Here is a 24,420-nt window from a genome sequence, read left to right on the forward strand (position 1 = left end):
CAAAAGGCAAACCTGGAAACTGCTTGACACCAAAAAAACATGGACTTAATAGGGACACTGCTTTTATGGCTCATTACAACAATCTGTAACACACCCCCCTGCCTGCTGACCTTAATTGCCCACTTCAAATCTTTTATGCATAACAATCTAACCCCCAATTGCCCACTTAATTTCAAGTGCCAGCCTCCAACCTGTGTTAGTCTTTCTGCTTAACAATCTGTCCCAACTTGTATTTAGCTCAAACGCTCTGCTTCCATCCCCAGACCTAAAGAGGAGGATGATTTGGTTATGAATAGCTCGAAAGCTTGTCTCCCTCACTAACAGAAGTTGGTCCAATAAAAGACATTACCTCACCTATCTTGTCTCTCTCATATCCTGGGATCAACATGGCTACGTCAGTTAGTCTATAAGGTGCCACAGGATTCTTTGCTGCTTTTACATGGCTACCATAATACCACTGCAAACAAATCTTAACAAATGTAAGAATAAATCTATTTCTCTATTCTTAACCAAGTTTCTTTTAGATAATAATAGTTTGCAGTTGTATAGTACCTTTCATCAAAAGTTCTTAAAGCTCTCTACAGAAATTTATTAATCCTTCTAACAGATCTTTAAGGTTATAATTAGGTGTAAGAAGTAGATTCGCAAAAAACTGCACAGTAAATCCCTTGTAAAATAAGAATAAACTCCGAAGAGTCCTGAAATTCACTTCCATGCTCTGAACACTAGACCACATTTAAATTACAAATAATACAATTCTAAAATACTTAAATTAATGTGTCTTATTACATCATGTGTCTTTTGTGGTCAGGCTTCACCGAAAACATACATAACTTTATGAATGTGTAGATGATTCATCTAACTAATGGCTGTATTATTGAATCAATTTTAGCATCATGATGGGATTAAATTAACAACTTCTGAAGAGCTAGTTTCCTGTGTCTTTGAAGTCCTAGGATAAGGATTCAGAGCTAATGACTAACTGTAACAACCAAATTCCTAGGATGAAAATTGGCTCTTTAGGGAGGTCTACAAAAGTCTTGTCTATCACCGAGTAAGGTTCTTCATTCCACTTTAATGGTGTATATGTAGTTAATTCAAATACATAGAAATATATAATGCCAAATAGCATCCTCTAAGCAGGAAGTAGGCAAACTTCGAAGTGCAATAATATGTTGATTAGACTATAATCACAAGAGTGGGATTTGATAAGCAGAAGTGTAGTACTCTCTCAGGAAACTTAGAGTAAAATATATTGTTCAACAATTTATTTTGCATATGTAAATAGTCAGGGCTAGAGAGCTAAAATAGCATAATGTAAATTTAATTAGAAATATAATCCAGAATGTCAAATTTTTAAGAGTTCTAAGTTTAAGGCATTTTTCCCCCGAGAGAGTGTTCCTCTGAGTCCCCCTGGAAATATTGTGGCTTAAGTTCAAATAATTTAAAAATAATTATTGTCATTATCTCAAAGCTAACTCATATTGTAACAAATCTGTGGTCACACTTTGGCTACTCGTAACTTTTCTGCAACATCAAGGAGAAAACACATTCTCCCACTCTAAAACCAGTCTCCTGCCACCTGAGTTGAAGGAGCAGTGCCTGAGCTGCAAGCAATATAATGGTAGGGCTTAAGAATGAGCAGATGTGATGTTATCCAGTAGAAGGCGGTGGTCCATATTCTTCTTAATTAAAGTCACCTGTTCATTAAAGCATTCTATCCCCATCATTACCATACAGGACTGGGAGATCACATAGCAACTTTGTGGCAAAAACAGCACAGAATCCAGATCTCCTACCTCCCAGTCCTGTATGGTAATTACTAAACAATGCTTCTTTGCCTTTTTCTCATATCTGTCCTTCCAGGTAAGGGGCAGGGATCACTACAAAGCTATGTAAGCTGCTTCTTCCCCTTCAGGGTCTGAGCTTGCTTTCTTTGCAATGTTCACAGGCCCTGATCAACAGAAGCAAGGAGTCAAGCAAAAGGCTTGATCTCAAACTTAGTTGCTGTGCCACTAGAAAACAAGACAGTTTAATAAAGTTAAATTCTCACTTACCTTTTATAAAGATACCACATTGTTTATAGATAAGGTCCTGTCAGTACAGTATATTTCTACTATCATTAATGTGAGACACTAAATATCTCTCTCACTTATATTACCAAAATTAGTATTCATCTCTCAGCTAAAAAGACCTCTCTCCATTTATGCAAGGAGGGAAATATGCATTGTTAAATGGGGGCAAGAAAGGTGTCTGACATACTGAGACAAACCTTTCTGCTTAAAGCATTAAAAAATGAAGTATTGGACTGTTTTAACTTCTAATACACTTCAAGATCTCAGTCACATTAAATACCTTTATCTTTCTAAAGCAGATCTGATAACACGTGAATTCTATTTCACACATCCCTATCCCAGTAATGTCCATAATTCAATAAATACCTGTGACCTACATTAATTTTTCTGTATTAGTCTTAGACATACAATTATATATTGAATGAATTAAGGACCTCGGTAAATGGACCAACACAAAGCATGTCCAAACTTGTCTCTGCAAGTAACCTGGGGGAATTCTGAACAGTACTTTTAAAAGTTCAGAAACCAAAAGCTACAAAGATTGACCACTCTTAAAGGTCTAAAGTGATGGAACAAAGGCCTTCAGGAGACAGATCTATAAACATATGATTAAGGGTAAGTATGTACAATTGCCACTTTTATAGTCTAATATCTTGGACGATCTGGAAAAATATGCACCTGAAATACTAGCCCAAGATTATATTCTAAGTGAATGAGTCATAATTACAAAGAAAAGATTCCTAAATGATACCACGTCAGGGGATGATTTGGTTATGTCTACTCCACTTTGAGCCAAGGACAGACACAGGAGAAGAGAAAACTTTGAAAAGCTGACAGCACAAGAAAGTCCGGCTGTAGGAGATTAGACTAAGAGGTCTGGGAATAGATTATCCTTTATTTTCTCCAATGTATCCAAATCCAAGACTTTTCTAGGTTTGTATTTGTGTGATGCAATTAATGTGTAAAGCTCAATTTTCTGTGTTATCCATTGTATATAGATTAAAACTTTTACATTCTGTTAATAAATACTAACCTAACAATAAGAGAAGTGACATATTTTGAAATATTTTTGTGGGCACTGTGGTAGCCTTTAAAATCTCAACATTTGACACTTCAACCAATACTGGCTGCATATTGTGGTATCTTCTATTCTCAGTACTGAAAGATACATGAGAAGCATGGTGAATGCTGAATTCCTAATGGCACCCAATACGGTCTGTTCCCAGTGGTGGCTTCAACAGCTCTTAAAAAGCTTTGCAGAATTAAGGATAAGCAATTGATATTTTTACAATATAATTCCATAAAAAATGTTTAATTTCCATAAAATATATAACAGAATGGTGATTGATAATTGATTTAGAGATAAAAATTCCAGATGCAGAGGAAAGATTGATCTGTTGTAGTATTCTTAAGAACAGTATCCTGAGTTTGGTGACCAAAGTCTCCTCTCTGTTGGGAGCAGGGGCGGCTCTAGACATTTCGCCGCCCCAAGCATGGCGGCATGCCTGCAGGAGGTTCACCGGAGTTGCAGGACCAGCGGACCCTCCGCAGGCACACCTGCGGAAGGTCCACTGGAGCCGCCTGCCGCCCTCCCGGCGACCGGCAGAGCGCCCCCCGCGGCATGCCACCCCAAGCACGTGCTTGGCGTGCTGGGGCCTGGAGCCGCCCCTGGTTGGGAGAGGATGCTGAAGGAATGTTTTTTTAGCCTTATTCACAGATTGTAAAACTAGGACCAGTTTAAGTTGAACACTCATATTTGTACATTAACAATAATGATCGCATGTGGTACAAAGTAAGTGGTTAAAACCACTCAGAGAGGCTGGAAATAATCCCTGGAATTTCCTCGTCAGAAGGGCAGAATACTATGCAAAGTATCCATCAAACCATGTAAAAGATCAGCAGAAGACTGAGATTCATGAGCATACTGTAAATATGAAAGATCAAAAAGAGTCTTAGGAAGTAAAATGTTGACACTCAAACAGTAATTAAAGAGGAGGAATAAGCTTGTTTAAAAAAAACATTTTCAGAGCATGATTTTTAAGACGTGTCCTTTTTGCTCCTCAGATGTCCTCTAATAACACTGGAATTATGAGACTGAATAGATTGGGGGGGGGTGCTTTTTTTTTTCTCAAATGGGCCTACTTACTTTCTTGCAGCTGTTATGACTCAGAGTGTATTAGTTTTACAACTAGTGCTGCGGCAGAAAGCATTTAATTATTCTATAATTTATGTGACCAAAAAACTAGGTTGTCATTTTCTGACAGACATAAGAGAAAGCAAAGTTACTAATGTCTATGGGGAATCATTGTCTTTTATAATAGATTGAAATAATTATATGCTCAATGCATCCTCTTTTTCTTTTGGATAATCCAGACAAAAAGAGTCGGTAAGATGTTTCGTTCATTGCATGTGTAGTTTTAAAAACCACAATTAGCACAGGACACAGTAATTAAACTGTAATGTCAAACTAAAAAAATGTTCCTTTCTTTTAAACTCGTGGGTTTTTTTGTGAATGATAAAATATTCTACCTTTATAAAGTGTACCTTATTACCACATTACTTTAGTGTTAGTGTACTTTATTACCACATATTTCTGTTATTTTATGTGGAGCTTTTTAAAACAATAATCCTGGAAAAACTCACATATACACAATGGTCAACTGCTACAGTGTCAGACAAATACAGTCATTTGTTTGGTCATGCTTTCAATTATGCGCATATCTAGGACAACACACAAAATCAAAGTATGAATAAGGTATGATGAAAATGAAATGAACAAGCAACCTACTTTTTCTTTAGTCTTCGGTCTTTTTCTGCTTGAGTTCCCAGTTTGCCTAATCCCAGAGAGTCCTGTGCTGCAGCCTCTGTTTCCATAAAACCTCCTGTGTTGAAACAGTAAGCAAAAAGGAAAATATTTCCTCATAGTTCTTTTCTGATTATTCCCCTCCTCAACCCAACCCTATTTTTATTTTACTTATTTATTTTTCTCTTTTTAAGTCTACTGCTTGTTGAGAATACCTACTATCTATTTATAACCACAGAATTAAGGAACAAATCTGACCAAACCTTGACAAAGTCTTTATATATCCTTCTCACTACCTGGAAAGGTCTGAGTCATGTTTTTAACTTCCAAACACCCATTTGTGAGGGATATAGTATTATTCCCATTTCACAGATGGGGGACCGAGGCAAAGGGAAACTAAGGGTATGTCAGTACTTCTAGCTGGAGGTGTAGTTAAGAACAAAAGAGCTGCCAGACTTGGTCAAACCATGATCCATCTTGCCTGGTATCCCTGTCTCTGAAGTGGCCTGTACCAGAGCTTCAGGAGGCATGTACATAACAGGGCAGTTATGGAATGATCCAGTCCTGTCTTCCTCTCCCAGCTTCCGATAGTCAGAGGTTTAGGGTCACCCTGATCCTGGTGTTGCATCCCTGACCATCTTGGCTAATAGTCATTGAAGAACCTATATATTGGGCCATCACAACATATCCCATGAATTCAATAGGTTAGTTGTGTGAAAAAGTACTTCCTCCTGTTTGCATTGAACCTGCGGCCTATTAATTTCATTGGACAATCCCCAATTTTTATATTATGTGAAAGGGTAAATAACTCTTCTCTATTCACTTTTTCTACACCATTCATGATTTTATAGACCTCTATCATATCCCCGCTAAGTCATCTCTTTTCTAAGATAAGCAGACCTAATCTTTTTAGGCTCGCCTCATATCTGGAATCTGTTCCACACCCTTGATCATCCTTGTTGCCCTTCTCTGAACCTTTTCCAGTTCTACTATGTCTTTTTTGAGATGGGCCAACCAGAACTGGACACAATGTTCAAGGCATTGGTCCATGTATTTATATAGTGACATTATGATATTTTCTGTCTTATTTTCTATCCCTTTACTAATAGTTCATAAAACACTGTTAGCTTTTTTGACAACTGGTGCACACTGAGCACAAGTTTTCAGAGAACTATCAAGGTGACCTCAAGATCTCTTAGAATGCAATTTAGAACCAATCATTATGTGTGTATGGTTGGGATTATTTTTTCCAATGTCCATTACTTCGCACTTACCAATGTTGAATTTCATCTGCCATTTTGTTGCCACCCAATTTTGTGAGATCCCTCCGTAACTCCTCACAGTGTGCTTTGGACTTAACTATCTTGAATAATTTTGTATTGTCTGCAATTTTTGCCAATTCACTATTCACCTCTTGTTTTCCAGTTCACTAATGAGTATGTTTCACAGGACAGGCCCCAGCTCGAGGAGATATACCCGTGCTAGCTTTCATTAAGCTACCACACTAAAAACAGTGTAGCCATGGAGGCCCTTTCCCCTCCCCAAGTATGTATCTGTCCGAGACACTGGGTACATATGCGGGGTAGCTAGCCCATCCCACTGCTTGTGCCACTGTGATTATACTTTATTTTTAGCATGCTAGCTCAATCAGACATAGCACAGGTGTGTCTTCTTGATCTGGAAATTGCCCCTCCCGCTCAAAGTGTAGACATATCCTTAGTGACTTGCCCTGGATTGCAAAGGAAGCCTGGGGTGAAGCAGGAAATTGAACCTGAGTCTTCTAAGTCCCAGTTTAGTACCTCAGCCACTAGACTGACCATCCTTTCTTGAGGATAGATATCTAGTAGGGCCGTCAAATTATTAAAAATATAATCGTGAGATTAAAAAAAGTTGTGATTAATCGCAGTTTTAATCATACTGTTAAACAATAATAGAATACCAATTTAAATGTATTATACATATTTTTGGATGTTTTTCTACATTTTCAAATATATTGATTTCAATTACAACACAGAATACAAAGTGTACAGTGCTCACTTTATATTATTTTTATTAGAAATATTTGCACTGTAAAAAGGATAAAATAAGAGAAATAGCATTTTTCAAGTCACCTTATACAAGTACGGTAGTGCAGTCTCTCTATCATGAAAGTGCAACTTCCAAATGTAGATTATTATTTTTTACATAACTTCACTCAAAAACAAAACAGTGTAAAACTTCAGAGCCTACAAGTCAAAGCAGGAAGGGGCATATGCCTGTTTAGCTGATCCACCATGTAAAGTCCTTGCAACGACAGCTACAACAGTGCCATGTGAATGCCTGTACTCACTTTCAGGTGACGTAAATAAGAACCAGGCAGCATTATCTCCTGCAAATGTAAACACACTTGTCTGTATGAGTGAACAAGAAGTAGGATGCAATGGGATTGTATGAGGTATATTGAAAAATATTATTTCTTTTGTTTTATCTTTTTTACAGTGAGAATATTTGTAATCAAAATAATGTAAAGTGAGGACTGAACACTTTGTATTCTATGTTGTAATTGAAATCAATATATTGGAAAATATAGAAAAAACATCCAAAATATTTATAATAAATTTAAATTGGTATTCTATTATTAACAATTCAATTAAAACTGCAATTAATCACACTGTTTACAATTTAGTTAATTTGTTTTGCGTTAATCGCATGTATTAACTGCGATTGACAGATAGACAGACAGACCTATCTGTCTGTCTGTCTATCTGGTGTCAAACCATATTTCAAACTGACTGCTAGATTGTGACTCTGTGCTCTGTGAAAAAGTGAAGTATGTTGTTGTGGTGTTCCAAGAGCACGTGAGGAGGAATATTGTGACTCTGCTTATTTTTCCTGCTGTTCGGTGAAGACAGTGAACCGCAGTTTAAAGTGGCCAACCTGCTGGCTCTGCTCACTTCTCACCTGCATGTGAGGAAGGTGGAAGTAGGAGCTCTGTGGCGCCTGCTTCCCCTCCCATGCTACTGCCCATGATGTAGGTAACTGGGATAAAGTAGGAAGAGGACACCTTACATCTCCTTACTCTATGGCAGTGGTTCTCAACCTTTCTAGACTACTGTATCCCTTTCAGGCGCCTGATTTGTCTTGCGTACCCCCAAGTTTCACCTCACTTAAAAACTACTTGCTTACAAAATCAGACATAAAAATAAAAATAAGTGTCACAGCACACTGTTACTGAAAAATTACTCACTTTCTTGTTTTTTACCATATAATTATAAAATGAATCAGTTGGAATATAAATATTGTACTTACATTTCAGTGTATAGTAAAGAGAGCAGTATAAGCAAATCATTGTCTGTATGAAATTATAATTTGTACTGACTTCGCTAGTGCTTTCTATGTAGCCTGTTGTAAAACTAGGCGAATATCTAGATGAGTTGATGTACCCCCTGGAAGACCTCTGAGTACCCCCAGAGGTACACGAACCCCTGATTGAGAACCACTGCTCTATGGTAACTCCCTAGTGCAAGTCTGGAGTCACAGTTTGGCCCTGAATTAGTATACATTAGATACTGGCATTATCTCGGACAACATAATAGAATTTACAATATTAGTAAGCAACTAATTTTTCTTAAAAAAACAGAAACAAATGGATATAGGGTATCACATAGACGAAATAGTACCCCCTGGAAGACCTCTGAGTACCCCCAGAGGTACACGAACCCCTGATTGAGAACCACTACTCTATGGTAACTCCCTAGTGCAAGTCTGGAGTCACAGTTTGGCCCTGAATTAGTATACATTAGATACTGGCATTATCTCGGACAACATAATAGAATTTACAATATTAGTAAGCAACTAATTTTTCTTAAAAAAACAGAAACAAATGGATATAGGGTATCACATAGACGAAATAGAACCCTAAAATTTGCAAACCACTTTAACATGCAGCTCAGTCAAATGAGAGCAAAAATCTATTGGTGCATCAGTTTGCTGGTGTCGAAGAACAAATGCCTTTTTTAAGATCATCCTTTTAAAATATAAATCATTCTACTGTTATAACTGTCTACAGGACAAGGGTACATTTTCAGTACTGTAAACAGGGCATTAGCCACATAACTTCCAAGATGGCAGCCATGCATCTGATCACACATACACAGAAAAATCACCTCATGCATTGCTTTATTGTTAGTGTCTTTTGATAGAAGTTTTATAGAATACTTTATCCTATGTTTCCTTCTGACCCTTGTAAAGATATCACTTACATTCTTTTGTGCAGATTAAGTTGCTTTAGATATAGGTAGTGTGAGTTCAGTAACTTTTACAGAATGGAAAATATTTTTAGTATAATATACTTTTACAAAATACAGTTGTGCTATTTGAATAACCAAGAAAAGATGGCAAACCTGGGGTTATGGCAGCCATACTCTTAAATGTATATGTGAATGAGATACATGCTTTATAACACTCCTATCTTGCAAACTGATCCACACACTTGCACCCACACAGATCAGCTTTATAATCGGGATCTAAAAATCACTGTAATGTATAGTTTGTATTAGGGACAGATATAGCTAATATATAACAGGAGAAGAAACACAAAAAGAAAGTTTAGCATGATATTCCAAAAGGACGTTAGAAGATGCACAAGCTGATAAAGTCAGATGAGTTAACAAAAGATGCAAAGTCCCCCCCGCCCAAATCTTTAAAGAAGTATAAATATGTAAAACATGTTCTAAGGAATGTATTAGACTTTGGATAGTAATGCAAATAATTTAGCAGACATTGAAAGAATAATAACTCAAGAGTAACAGATTTAGCACTGGAAAACCAGTTCTCTTGAATACATACAAGGAATTTGGTACAAGGATATTATCAAGGTGAAATCTTGGCCCTATTTAAGTCAGTGGTAAAACTCCTGATGTTCCAATATTGTTTTTTTTTATCAACATTACTCAAATGAGAGATTGCGAGAATTTATATACATATATCTATGTTTTTTAAAGAGATATTACTGGTTCCAGAAATATTATGTATACTTAAAGTTGCTGGAACCAGAAACATCTTTGGCACTGAGATGATCTTTCTAAGTGCACTCACTCTGTGTGCTAGTCTGCGTAAGTGTGTGCACACACGTATGCATATGACTGCACACATGAAAATATAAAAAAGAATGAATATTTTTGCTGAGGCTAGTCAATGAGATCTATTTAATGCTGTCTGTTGCTTTATTGAAGAAAAGGGAAGGTATCTTCCAAATAACAGGAAAAAATGAATATTTGGAATAGTAAATTTGTACTTCCACAGGCCACATCAAGGTTAGTGAAACCTGGAAGAAAGAAGTTAAATTAGGACTTTTTTTATTCCCTTTTGTCAAGTTAATTTGTGACAACACAGTAAAAATCTGATTTTAGCAGTCAGGGGTACAATGATATAGAAGTCTCAGGACATAGCATCCTAATGTTAATGTAACTTGTAATACAGTTATAACTATATCATTATAGTTGTCATAGAGCTAGTTCAATCAATTATGTAAAAATTTGTACTGTGTGTTTTTGCTACTATCTTGTATTACCTTTAAAATACTAGCTCTATGCCAGTGTAAGCATATAAAAGCTGCCTGCCACAAAAGACTTCATTTCCTTCTCTTTTCTCATCTGTCTTGGTTACAAATTAAAGAGGAAACAAACTGCTCTGTATTTCAGTAGTACAGTGATCATCCTTAATAGCTTCTAAAAATGCTTTTGTTGCTTGTTTTTGGTTACCATATGTAAATGTATGTTTTATTGTTCCTGGATATGTTTATTTAAAATGTATGCTTTTCACCTTCCCCAGGGTGACTTGGGGACCTATTAGGTTAGGAAATGGTGGTTAGGTTATAATGTCACAACTCATTATGTAAACCTGTGATGGACATCCAGGGGATATGGATCAGATAAAAAGTGGATTGGCAAAGGATTTAAAGGAGGCATACTTTAAAGGAGTGAAAAAGTGGGTTCAGGCAAACACAAATTGTACAGCAGAGAGTCAACCCTCTCTCCTTCATAGCTCCCTTTAAACCTCATAGAAAGGAGGTGTTGGGGTCCCAGCAGCGGGATGGCTAGACCAGGATGGAAAAGGGGAAGGATGATGGCAGCCCCTAAACATAGGGAAATGAGAATGGAATTACCTACACTGTACACTTTTATTTGCTGGGTACATCCAGATATTTTAAGAATAAAGTTGCAGCCTAATTAAAACCACATCCAGTGTCTCCTGTTCTCCTTCTGGCATAGCCAGACAATCATCTATTGCAAATATTCACTAATGTCTGCCTGAAACTTCATGAGTTGGTTCTTGGGAATTATAAATGTGTTTTATCAGATTACGCATGTATAGCATGAACATTTTTAGGTATCATTAAGACAGTAATTTACGGTCATCTTCTATTCCTTTGAGGCAATCTTTACAGGAATTTTCCATTCTGCACTGTAAAGAGCAGCATAGAAGACCAATACGTTTATTTTATCTTTCTCCTCTGGGCTCTGAGTTACTGTAAATTAATACAGTATCAATAAAATTGGTCTCATGGAATGTAAATGGGAATTAATAACCCAGTCTAAAGATATAAAATTCTCAATCAGTGCAGATGGGAACATGCAGATTGACTTGAGAGACCCATTTAATAGATTCTGAAATGCACTAAACTACCACATGATTGAATAAATCAGATTTTCATTCTTCCCTTAGTGATACAGCAAGTGAAGCCTAAATTATGATTAAAACTCATTCCTTTTTCAAGAACACAGGATTTTAGTAGGGAAAGAGAGAGATATAGTAGGTATCCATAACGAGAGAGATATAGAACAAAAATTCTGAATTCTTTGATTTTATACTGATGGATTGACCCTAATAGCAACCTATTTTCATATGTGGAACCTTAGTTCTGTGATGTATCAGGAGCAGGTTTCACTATGGATTTAGGTTTCTAACTTCAGGCACTCAAGTTAGCCAGATACATTTCAAATCGGTGAAGTGTTTTAAACTCTCTCTCATGGACATGTCTGGTTCCTGTTACTGTAGTATCTGAATGTTTCACAATCTTTAATCCAGTTATGCTCACAATACCCCTGAGAGACAGGGAAGTGCTATTATCCCCATTTTACATATAGGGAACTGAGGCACAAAAACTGAGTAACTTGCCTAAGGTCACAGAGGAAGCCTGTAGTGGAGCAAGGAATTGAACCTGGGTCTTATATGTTCCATGCTAGGGCACTTACCACTAGACCATCCTCCCTCCCTAAACACCAGTGATACCATCTAAAGAAGAGTGATATTTTCTAAGTTATAATATAGGAAAAAAGATCTTATGAAGTCCTTACCAAGACAAAACTCATACTGATGTCAATAAGATTTTAAATGACTAAGGATTTCATGATTATACCCACAGCTATAGCAAAATGTTGAGTATGAAGTTACAGCTGAAAATATATTCCGAACTAGTGTAATATAAACCTACAATAATAGGAAGCTTTTTAATATGAATTATAACGGATGTTATGATTCTGTCACTGTGCTGTATGTTGCAACAGGAACCACGTCAAACTATCACATCTTTTTTAGGCTCCCATAGCTATCTGGATGCTATATAACATCACATTCTCACTGATATGTCTTCTGAGCAGTAGCCTAAAGGACATTATAATTAGATTTTTTCAAATTAGTGTCAAGAATGACAATTTGGACTGACGAAGTGGGTATTCACCCACAAAAAGCTTATGCTCCAATACATTTGTTAGTCTTAAAGGTGCCACAGGTCTTTCTGTTGCTTTTTACAGATACAGACTAACACGGATACCCCTCTGAATCTGAACTGAAGTACCTATTTCCTGAAAACACTCTTTTTTCTCTGTTTCTGCTCTGTAAAGTCTGTCCACTAGAAAGCATAATGGAAGCCAGACAGACTTAGAGGCAGATTTAGTGCCATTAAATGAATTAAATGAGGATCACAGCTGAGGAAAAATGCATGAACTATAGAAAGAGAATGGAGAGTTTCAGTGGGAAATGTGACCAATAGCAAGAGGACAGCCAAGGTATGACTAAAACAGCCAGGAACTGCTACCCAGTGAGAGACTGGAAAACTGAAGGGTTGTTATATTGAGTTTTGAGAAACTCCCAGATTGCATTATTAAGATAAGCTCATTACTGTGGGAACAGAAACTATTACCCTTCTATTTTCATTAGTTAAGGGTATGTTGTTAGCAATTTTGCTCTAATACAACAAAGTATTTCAGAGTGTGCTTAATTTTAAGCATGTGAGTAGTTCCATTGAAGAGGCTAACTCTCAGGAAACAATGAAGCTTGTTAGTTTAATGGATTTCCTTTCATTTAGATCATGATTATACCAAATTCCTGACAAATATGCTCATTACTATAATAGGTTCTGCCAGTGCAAACGAGGAATACGCCATTTAGAAAACAAGAAAGAAGCAAAAACATAAACACAAAAATGACAGTGGAACAGTGACCTAGGCCTGATACAACTAATTCCTTACTGAGCTGTCCAAGTCGAGCCTTCTCTTTTTTACCGAACAAACGTCCTATTGAAGACTTGATTCCTTTCTTCTTGGGAGCTTTGTGTAGGGAGTCCTGGCTGCTACTGGCACTGCCAAGACCAATACTTTCTGGCTCCAATGAAGCTGGCAAACTACTGTAAAATTGAAAAGAAGGGATAGGTAACATATTATTCTCCTGGCTAGGTTTCATTTTCTCCTGAGCAGCTGTGCAAACAAATTATCTAGAATCTAATAAGAGCCTCTTCATAATTAGAACAATTAATCAAATTATTGATGTTTTCTTTCCTGTACAGCTTAGCAACATATAGAATAGTACAATGTCTAATGCTCTTGTCTCAATCAAGCTGAAGCAATCCCATAACAAATGGCAAAGAGGAAATAAAATGTAAAGAGTCTTTCAAATTTGTTTTGCCAAAAATGATGCTGGGAAAATGGATGAACTACAGCAATATGTGGTTTCCCAACTGAAATTTGAAGTGTTATTTGTAAAGAAAAATATGACAAAGTTTTTATCTCATTTACATTGTGTAATTAGACAATTACAGAACCTAAATTTCAATCAGATAATTTCTGTTTGTTTCACTCATTAACCAAATACAGCATACATTATTGACTACATATTTAAAATCAAAGCAATGCAGATTTTGGGCATTGATAAAACTCTAAAGCAGACATATTGACATTACAGGCTACTTCATGGATTTAACTTTTAAAAGGAATGTTTTGCAAAGCAGATTACTATATATTCTATATGGATACATTCAGCATTTGCTACTGGGAGTCCACACTTACAGTAATTGCCATTCAGTGTTATCTCAGATAACGAAGTTATTTCCTGTGCCCAGCTTTGGATTTCACAGAGTAATAACAGTTGACAACTATTTATATTTTAATGGTGTGTACTCTATATTGTATATTTATTACACTCTTCAATGACTAACCATATTCCAATTGGCCAAGACACAGCCATGTGCGTAAAAGAGTTGGTTATCTGTCCTCCTCGAATAATCCACTATATTAATTAAAGTTTGTATCAAATAACAATGATCAGCTTATAAGTACAACACAACAGTCAGGAGGATACAACCATCTACATTTCAAGGATATAAATACCAAGGGGAAGAAGTAGTTAGAGGGCACAAGGTGATTTTATAATTAACTTTGATAAGGATAAAATTAAGAATGGAAAAATGTATGCTGTGTATTAGGAAAAAATTATAAAATCTCCTGAGATCACTGCTGGAATCCTCAAAATTTGGTACATTTGAAGTTAGACTGGACAAACATTAGTGAATGTATGGTAGGAAACAACAATCTTGCACTGGTAGGAAAATGGATTTGATTATTTAATTTTATTTTTCTGGGTGAAATTCTGGTCCTACTGAACTCAGTGGCAAAACTTCCATCTCCCTTCATGTGTAATTTCTATCATTCATGCTGAGCCCCATCTCTCACCATCTTGAGCAGGCACTGTGTAACTGTAATTGGGTCTTCCGTGACCAGGCTGCCTAGTGGCTGGATCACTGGCCTTTCAGTCTGTAAGGCCAGAGGGGATGGTAGGGGGACCCGGGCTCTTCCTCTCTACCAGATCCCAGCCCAGGGCCCTATGTAGATCACCCTAAACAGGCGAGATGGGTCTCCCTCCTGGCAGGGAGTCAAGACCTGCTTTCCTGGTCTACTTTCTACAAGTCTCTTCAGTTTGAGCATGACCCTGCTAGTCCAGTTTATTGGGGGCTTGCCCAGTCAGTTGCCTCAGGTGTTGGGGCTTATCTGCAGCCTTCCCTTGGCATATATATATCCCTTACTTGTCTCAAGTGGCTGCACTGGATGGCAGGTTGCTGATCCATCCCTTCAGGCACGCAGGCAGAGAGCTCCTTCCTCCTCGCCAGTCAGACCCTAACTGAGCCAGGCTCCCTTCTTCCTCCCCCCACCCCCAGGCCTGGGATTGGCTGTAGGTATAGCGGTGTGGGGCTAGCTGAACCCAAAGGTTTTCTTTAACCCCTGCTATGCCGGATGGCAGTTTCTCTGATCCCTCACGGTGACAATACATGAAAACAATCTCCAACATGTGCAATATCACTTTGTTAATGAATGTAAAATGGGATCTTGTTTAATCAACTAATGAAATTAACAAATTATTATGAATAAAATACCCCTTTAAAAATCTTCTCTCTCCCAGTTTTTCTCGTGTCTTTTTTTCACCTATATTCTTGAATACTTAAAACTTTGTACCTACTTTCTATGTTTACCTAGTTGCTCCTTTCCATTTTTTAAAATCATATTCTGCGATTCTTTTTGTGTTCCCTTATTTCTTCTCTTTTCACAACTGTTTCCCTCTCTTTCAGTGATTTTATTTCACCTCTTTGAATATGTATTTTTTTCTTGTATAATTACTGTACAACCAGTGCAAGACATGCTGGTCACATACTTATATTATATCTTTCATGTTAAGGAGCAATGCTGCATAGCTATCACTAGAAATGATTGTTTCAAAATTCATTTTCACTATTTTTTTCAAATGGGTGAACCTAGGGGAAATTATTTTACAGCAAATATTTCCAATCCTGAAATATTTTCTCTTTCTTAGGCCAGGTTTACACTAGAAAAAGTTTGCCAATATAGTTATATGGTTCCAAATCGTAGTATGGACACAATTTATACTAGCAAAATAGTGCTTTAGCTGGTATGGCTTATACTGCTTCCTCAAGCTAAATAAGCTATTTTGGCAAAACGTTTATGCTTGGATAACTGTATCTACATTAGGGCTTTTGCCAAGCACAGAAATGCCATTAAAAATCAGACCCCAGCTGATATTACTACACTGGCAAAAATTTCTAGTGCGTAGACCTGGCCTTAATGAATCTACTCGTCCCTCTTCTCTGGATTCTCAGTTTACCTATCCCCTATATCCACATCAATGCTGTCTCTTGGCCTCCTGCAAAATCCAGGATTTGTTTATGCAGAGGCACTTCTTGCCCTGAATTCCCCTTGTCTTCTCCATCCATGAGGATTATCATCATTTAACAGCACTCTTTCAGGTAAATATCAAGGTTCCTGTTCTAAAGTAGTTATAACTTAAAGTTAGACCAAAGACATGACATAAGAGAGAAACAGACACTATTATTTGTTTTTTAGCAGCAGTGTAGTGCTTGGGATTGTAGAAAAGACAAAGAAAATAACATTTTTTGACTTGCAAGACATACAATCTCAAAAAAAGTCAGGGTGTACTGGGAAATCAGAAGAATCATATACTTTTAAAAGGATATAACGTGGTCAAGTTGTGAATTTCGGACTCATGTTATGTGCTTCTTACCTTCTGGCATCATTGTGGTATGAAGAAGGAAGGGTATGAGTCATCCTGATGGCTCTGGGTGTTGGAGGAGGAGAGGTTTCACATTTTATTGTGGCTTTATCTTCACGTCCATCTTCTTCTACCACTGCAATCTACCAATCAAATATATCAGTGAGAGTATGCATCGGCTTTTCAAGACTTCTAGAAATTTCAGCAAGTATTTGTCAAATGATCAGGTTTGGAATCAATTTAAATTATCTGAGCAAATGAGCAAATGTTAGGATTATGTAAAAACCACATGAAAGTATTAGGAAACAGACCAAATGTTCTAACTGTGCCAACTTAAAATGTATATTATAAAGGAAAGAAATCATACTTAGAAAAGCAGACTGTTCCTATTATGCAGAATAGGCTTGATCTTGCAAAGACCTTAGCATACAAATAACTTTATGCAAAAGTAGACCAACTGAACACAATGGGACTACTCATATATTCAAAGTATCTCATTCTTGTCTGACTAGAACAAGCGTGGTCTAGTCTAGTGGTTGGAGCAGGCATCAGGCCTAGTGACTAGGGTCAGAGCTATAGTCAGGAGTCAAAGCCAAAGATCAAACTGGAAGGCAGGAACTGGATACCAGCGCCAAGGGTCAAGCCATAGGACAGGAACTAGAGTGAGCTGGGTATCAGGTGAGGAAGCATTCAAGGCAAGGTCTCAGTGCAAGGCAGGAGCAGCAAGCACAAAGTAATACAAGACTAGTCACAGTGGTGGGCATGAGCATTGTGAAGCCAGTGAGCTGCTGCTGGTGTAAAATCCAGCTTGCTGACCTCTGCAGCCAATCAGGCAGCATGGCTAATCAGACAGGCCAGCTGTACTGGTGAGGCTGCCTGGAGACTAGCTCTGCTGCAAGCCCTGATTCCTGATACTCATGAGTTAAGACTGTGCAGGATCAAGTCGATTGTTTTCACAGCTTGTTTATGAAGGGATCAAATTTCTAGATCATAAGCGTGAAGGAAATGGAATTTTGTCACAGTTTTTGATGGCTTTGCTAATCTCTCTCATACCAACAGAATTATGACATTCTATCCCAGTTATATACATAATTGCATATTGTACCAGCACAGACAAAACTCAATCTTAAAGATTATGGCTGCTCCATCAATAAAAAGAGTGAACAAAATGTTCTGTGAAAGTACTCAGAATGTAACTAAGCTTGGTTTATGATGGAGTGTTTCTTAACGGTTGCACTAAAGGATGAATTATCAGATAAAGTCACCTGAGAGACTTAACTCCTAACACTGAATTAATTGTTGATTTTCACTCACAAGCATTTTCAAGTTGGAATAAAAATGAAAATACATTTTTCCAATTATTTAGATAAAAATGACATAAAAGTTTTATAAGTAAAAGGCATGAAGAAATTAAAAAATTATGTTTAATACAGGTATTGTACTATTAAATTATTGAGCGTCATACCTTTCGTCGGTGTTTCCTTAGATCACTTGGCTTCGGTTGATGAAAAAAGCAACAACAAAAAAGAATTATTAGTAAACCTTATTTGACCAAAGAAACACTCAAACTTCACATATATATTTATTCTGACATAGAAATAGTGACAAGAATACCCATTCATATTCTCCAGATGCCTTTGACATAACTTAAAAATACCTTTTGAGTGCAGTAATTTAGACTTAGAGAACCCACCACAAAGCCCTGCTTTCCTGCAAATAATTAGCCACTCCCACATGGCCCCTTCATTTTCATATGCCTGGAAAGAAATAAAGTTTTCAGACATGATATAAAATTTTCATTTTTAGTTCCTTTCCCCCCCTATATCTTCCATAAATCCTCCCAAAATAATCAACAATAATAAAAGAATAATGCTTTCTTGCAATTCTCTCTTGTTTAAAATTTTTTAAACATTTAACTGAAAAACAGATATGAGACCAAAAAAATCACACAAACTGCAGTACACGAAAGAGGGAAATTTCTTTCCTCTTACGGTAAATCTGAATTAATATTTTTGTGTACTTGACATTTTCAATAACTCATCAAAAACACCAATCCTCTTTACCGCAGGCATTATCTCACCATGGAAGTCTACGAGAACATACATTGTTCAACTGCTTAACACTTCTACTTTAGGCAAATGTGTCACTCTGTGATATACAGTTAGAGCTCAAAAAATCCTGCAGAGTTTGTTTTATGAAAGTTTACATAGACCTGTCCTGTGAAATCTGGCTGCAGTTATTGGCATCTAGCCAACCTCTATAGGTTTATTTGGAAGCTTGTGTACTATAGGATCTAAACCTCCAAGAAGATCTCCCAACTTAACCCTTCCACCCAAAGAGTTGTCAGTCTGTCCTATCCATCCCCAGGCAGCAGGAACAGGCAAACCACACCTGCTGAAATAATTACATATTGAGAGCTGGGGGCAGTAGCATTGTAAAATGCTCAGTGTATTATTTGCTAGAGACTCTCAATGGATTCCATAATTACCTGGCTAAGTCTTGTAGTGGGGGAAATGCCTCTACTCCTTTGTCTGCTGGACTTTCATTTGCAGTTTTCATTAGAACCGAAATGTGAATCTTTTGGACAACCCTTTTCAGAGCACTTTCCCCACTCATTTAGTTTAGTTTCAGAATTGTTTTTGAAATGTTCAATATCAATTTCATGCTCATTGGTGGAATACAGGTGGTTTAAGGAATATTCAAACACACTATATGCAGTTTAAATATAATACAGGTTAAATGGAATGTGGGAAAACAGGTCATCCCATGCAACTGGCATTGAAAAGCATATACAGAGAAACGCACAATGTGCCACTTGTATAAAACAGAAAAAAAAACACCTAAAACACTTTTAAAAATAAGTTTTAAAAGGTTTTAATATCAATAATGGCCTTGTAAGGCATTTGCTTGAGATTTAAATCTGACCTAGGATTAACAGCCTTCAACTCTGCCTCAAGCTATGTTTTATTAAATGGATTATTTGAGACTTCATTGCTTATAATAAAAATCCTATGCAAATTGGTTCTGATACTTTTTACTAATTATTATTAATTATTATTTCTATTACATTGGTACTCAATGGCCCTAATCAGAGAAAAGGGCCCCACTCTGCTAGGCACTGTACAGAGACAATAAAAACCCAACACAACTTAGTCTTTCCTCCAAAAACCTTACAACCCATATGTAGAGTCATAGAAACAAAGGACTGGAAGGGAGGTCAGTAGGTCATCTAGTCCAGTCCCCTGCACTGAGGCAGGACAAAGTATTATCTAGACCATCCCTGAGAAGCGTTTGTCTAACCTGTTCTTAAAAACCTTCAATGATGGAGATTCCACAACCTTCTTAGGTCATTGTTCCAGTGCTTAACTACCCTTACAGTTAAGTAGTTTTTCCTAGCATCTAACCTAAATCTCCCTTGCTGCAATTTAAGCCCATTACTTCTTGTCCTGTCCTCAATGGATAAGGAGAACAATTTATCACCCTCCTCGTTATACCAATCTTTCATGTACTTGAAGACTGTTAGGTCCCCATCAGTCTTCTCTTTTCCAGACTAAACAAACCCAATTTTTTCAATCTTTCCTCATAGGTCATGTTTTCTAGACCTTTAATCATTTTTGTTGCTCTTCTCTGGACTTTCTCCAATCTGTCCACATCTTTCCTGAAGTGTAGGGCCCAGAACTGGACACAGTACTCCAGTTGAGTCCTAATCAGTGAGTAGAGTGGATGAATTACTTTTTACGTCTTGCTTACAACACTTTTGCTAATACCAGAATGATGTTTGCTTTTTTGCAACAGTATTACATTGTTGACTCATATTCAGTTTGTGTTCCAATATAAGCGCTCAGATTCTTTTTCGCAGTATTCCTTCCTAGGCAGCCATTTTCAAGTTTGTATTTGATTATTCCTTCCTAAGTACTTTGCATTTGTCCTTACTGAGTTTCATCTTATGTATTTCAGACCATTTCTCCAGTTTGTCAAGATTATTTTAAATTCCAATTCTGTCCTCCAAAGCACTTGCAACCTCTCCCAACTTAGTATCATCTGCAAACTTTTTAAGTGTTCTCTCTATGCCATTATTGAAATCTTTTATGAAGATACTGCACAGAACCAGACCCAGGACAGATGCCTGAGGACCCCACTCAATATGCTCTTCCAGCTTGACTGTGAACCATTGATGACTAATCTTTGAGTACTTTTCCAACCAGTTGAGCACCCACCTTACAGGAGGTTTGTCTTGGCTAGTTTGTTTTGAGACGGTCATATGAGACAGCTTACTAACATTGATATATATCACATTTCCTGCTTCCCTCCTATCCACAAGCTTGTTACCATATCAGAAGAGGATATTAGGTTGGTTTGATAATGATTTGTTCTTGCAAATCCATGCTGATTGTTACTTATCTTCTGGGTGATTACAAATGATTGATTATTTGCTCCATTATCTTTTTGGGTATTGAAGTTAAGCTGACTGGTCTGTAACTCCCTGGGTTGTCCTTATTCCTCTTTTTTATATAAGTACTAAATTTCCCCTTTTCCAGCCCTCTGGGATCTGTCCTGTCCTCCACAAGTTCTCAAAGATAATCACTAATGGCTTAGAGAGTTCTTCAACCAATTCTTTAAGGATGTAGTTCATCAGGACCTGCTGATTTGAAGACATCTTCCTTGTCCAGGTAATTCTTAACTTGTTCTTTCCCTATTTTAGCCTCAGATCCTACCCCATTTACACTGACGTTCACTATGTTAGTTGTGATCCCTGCTAACCTTTTTGATGAAAGATTAAACAAAAAAGGCATTTAACACTTAGGCCACTATGATGTTTTCTGTTATTGTCTTTCTCTTCTCATTGAGTAATGTTCTTGGTCTTCCTCTTGATGCCAATGTATTTGTAAAAAAAAAAACTTGTTACCCTTTATTTTCCTAGGTAGTTTAATCTTGTTTTGTGCCTTAGCTTTTATAATATTGTCCTTGTGGGGTTTTTTTATATTTATCCTTTGTAATTTGATCTACTTTCCTCTTTTTAGTATGACCCTTTTTTGAGTTACAGGTCATTGAAGATCCTGGTTAAACCACCAGGTTTTACCATACTCCCTATCTTTCCTATGGATTGGCATAGTTTGCTCTTGTGCATATGCAGAGACAACAAAATATGGACAAAACAAATTCTACAAGGGAGTAGATGAGGCTTGAAAAGGACTAGGCAAACAGCAAAAACAATTTGATCAGTTTATTTTAATAAATATCATGCTCAAAACTGCCATCACACATTTCCTTACCAGTGTCATGACTCCCATGCGATCCATTTCTCTGGCTGGACTGCGAGGGGTGAGTTTAGGGGTTGAGTGCCCACTAGGAGGAGAAGAGCTTGCAAGCGATGAAGCTGTCACTGATCCAGTGATAGATGTACCTGGGTGAACTCTAGCCAGATTCAAGCCTTCTAGACTGACGCTAGCTACTCTGTTCTCAATTTCTTCAGCACGCAGTTCTGTTGATTCTTTTTCTTCTTGAATTAACCTTATGGAATGAGAAAGCATATGATAATATTCTGGTCAGTGTCAGCTACATAAGGGGCGTTTCAGGCTCTAACAGCAACTTCACTTCTTTGAATAGCTGAGTATGAACTTGCCTTTGCAGAAGTTTTATGTGCGTAGATGTGAGTAAACCCGTAACAGTTTGATAAACATTAGAGGAACAAAACTATATTAACTGTATTCATAGTTAAGGCTGCTAATATACAACAATTTAACTATAAAAACAGTTTGGGTAAAATTTCAAAAGGTCATCTACTACAGCACCATTAATGAGCTTGCAAAATACAGGCACACATACTTCTGCATACACTTTGAAGGTACAAAAATGTGCTAGCGGACTTGATAAACTCTAATATTTGCAAGTATTAGAATCCGCACCTGCAAAACCTATTGGACCCATATTCTAGGTGCTGATCTAACAGGAAATCAAACAAGAGGATGTGTGAAGTTACCCCCACTACATCTAACACTAACTTGTTTTATGTATTTAAACTTTATATTTTAGCATTTATGTTATGTTATTTATATTGTTTTTACTGTCTAAAGTTGGTAGCATTTTCCCAGTGATATTCTAAAACCAGTATGACTAATTCATAGCATTATAATTAACTTTTAGTGCTAAGTCTGGATTCCACCCTGCTAAGGATACTCTTTGGCCTTTCAACTGGTGTGGGCTGCCGAAGGCAACACACATTGGGTGATCTTCTGTGTCAGTAGCAGTATATGTCTAGTGCTTCTTTAACTATGTTGAGTAAAAAGAACAAGAGAGCTCATCCCTCCTATTACTGTGCTATTCCATACAGACATCAATCTGCAATATGCAGGAACTCCAACAATTTCCACTGGTTTCCACTCAAAGGGATCCCAAAGACCTTCAGCATGGCTCTTGAGGATATCTTTGCCTGTTGTCAGGGAGTAAGAGCAATAAGAACTATAAGGCAGGAAGGCAGATAGTTCTCACCAGCAGAGAAACATGACAAAGAATAAATGGGAGACACAACTTAGCATTCACCATTGTGTTTCACCTAACATTCTCAGAAAAGCTTCTTTACTCATTTCCTGAGAGTGGTTTGGTTACTTGCTAGTGTTTAATTCCATCTCCTTCCCACTGAAATGATTTCCTCAGCATTAGCAGGGCAGATGCTCCAAACAAAACCCAAATTCCTGTACTGTAGGCCCTGGTCTAATAAATAAATGTGCTAGCATGTGGGCTGCACCCACATGAACTCCCAACAGATCCCTCAATCTGGTCCCCAGGGTAAGTTAGAGCAACTCTGAGGTTGAGGGCCAACTGACTAGGACCCCAGGGGCTATTTTGTCAGACAAGAGATACCACAGACAGGACCCTTGCAGTGGGCATAGTGACTCTATGCACCCAAGGTTTCCTCTAGGCAGGGGAATCCTCAGAGAACTAGATCTGTCAGCTGTACAGCTGCTTTGTGACACTAGAAAGTCACAAAGCAGCCACAGCAGGGGACAGTAACTGCCCCAGAGACATTAGGTTTTCTCTGGTCAGTGTATAAAAAAGGAGATGACTTACTACAAGGCCCATCTGTTTCTGAATGAATTACACTACATAATGTACAAAAGTGCACTCATTTATGAGTGGTTTGTCCTTTCTTCATCCTCATCTGCCCTCTCAGTCACATACCGTCAAAACAATCTCACATTTTCATAAAGGAGGAAAGGAAGAGGTATTAGTACATCTAGAGGCAGAAAGAGCAGATGAAAGAATTGTGCAAGATAAAAAGATGGGATCAGAGAAGACAGACGCTCCTTAAGTTTTGAAATAGAGACAAACAAGCTGCCTCACAGATATCTACAGTGTGGTCTTCCCTTCTCTTGTGCATGTTAGTAATAATGCTTTAGTGGAACATGCCTTATTTGGAAATGGGAAACAGTATTTTTGATGATCTATAATGCAACCAGCTATCTCCAAAATGCAAAAGCTATTATAAGAATCTTCTGAAAGGAAATACTCTATTTGATATTTAAAATATATATATATACTAGGGTTGTCAAGTGATTAAAAAATTAATCGCAATTAATCATGATTAATCACAATGTTAAACAATAATAGAATACCATTTATTTAAACATTTTGGATGTTTTCTATATTTCCAAATATATTGATTTCAATTACAACAAAGAATACAAAGTGTAAAGTGCTCATTTATATTTA

The 24,420-nt window shown here is 37.2% G+C and overlaps 1 protein-coding gene across 5 annotated transcripts in view; it reads right to left on the reverse strand.

The window, feature by feature from the left end:
* PPFIA2 (PTPRF interacting protein alpha 2) overlaps window positions 1-24,420 on the reverse strand; it is a 677,602-nt gene that overhangs the window by 58,148 nt on the left and 595,034 nt on the right. For all 5 annotated transcript variants that reach the window (XM_044979837.1, XM_044979845.1, XM_044979876.1 and 2 more), the window contains 5 exons: window positions 21,984-22,221; window positions 18,176-18,205; window positions 16,723-16,853; window positions 13,389-13,543; window positions 4,864-4,957 (listed from right to left, as the gene is read on the reverse strand). In XM_044979837.1, coding sequence (XP_044835772.1) covers window positions 4,864-4,957; window positions 13,389-13,543; window positions 16,723-16,853; window positions 18,176-18,205; window positions 21,984-22,221 — 648 coding nt within the window. The remainder of the gene's footprint in view (window positions 1-4,863; window positions 4,958-13,388; window positions 13,544-16,722; window positions 16,854-18,175; window positions 18,206-21,983; window positions 22,222-24,420) is intronic.

Source organism: Mauremys mutica, chromosome 1 (genome assembly GCF_020497125.1).
Source record: "Mauremys mutica isolate MM-2020 ecotype Southern chromosome 1, ASM2049712v1, whole genome shotgun sequence".
In the NCBI taxonomy this organism is placed as follows: Eukaryota; Metazoa; Chordata; order Testudines; family Geoemydidae; genus Mauremys; species Mauremys mutica.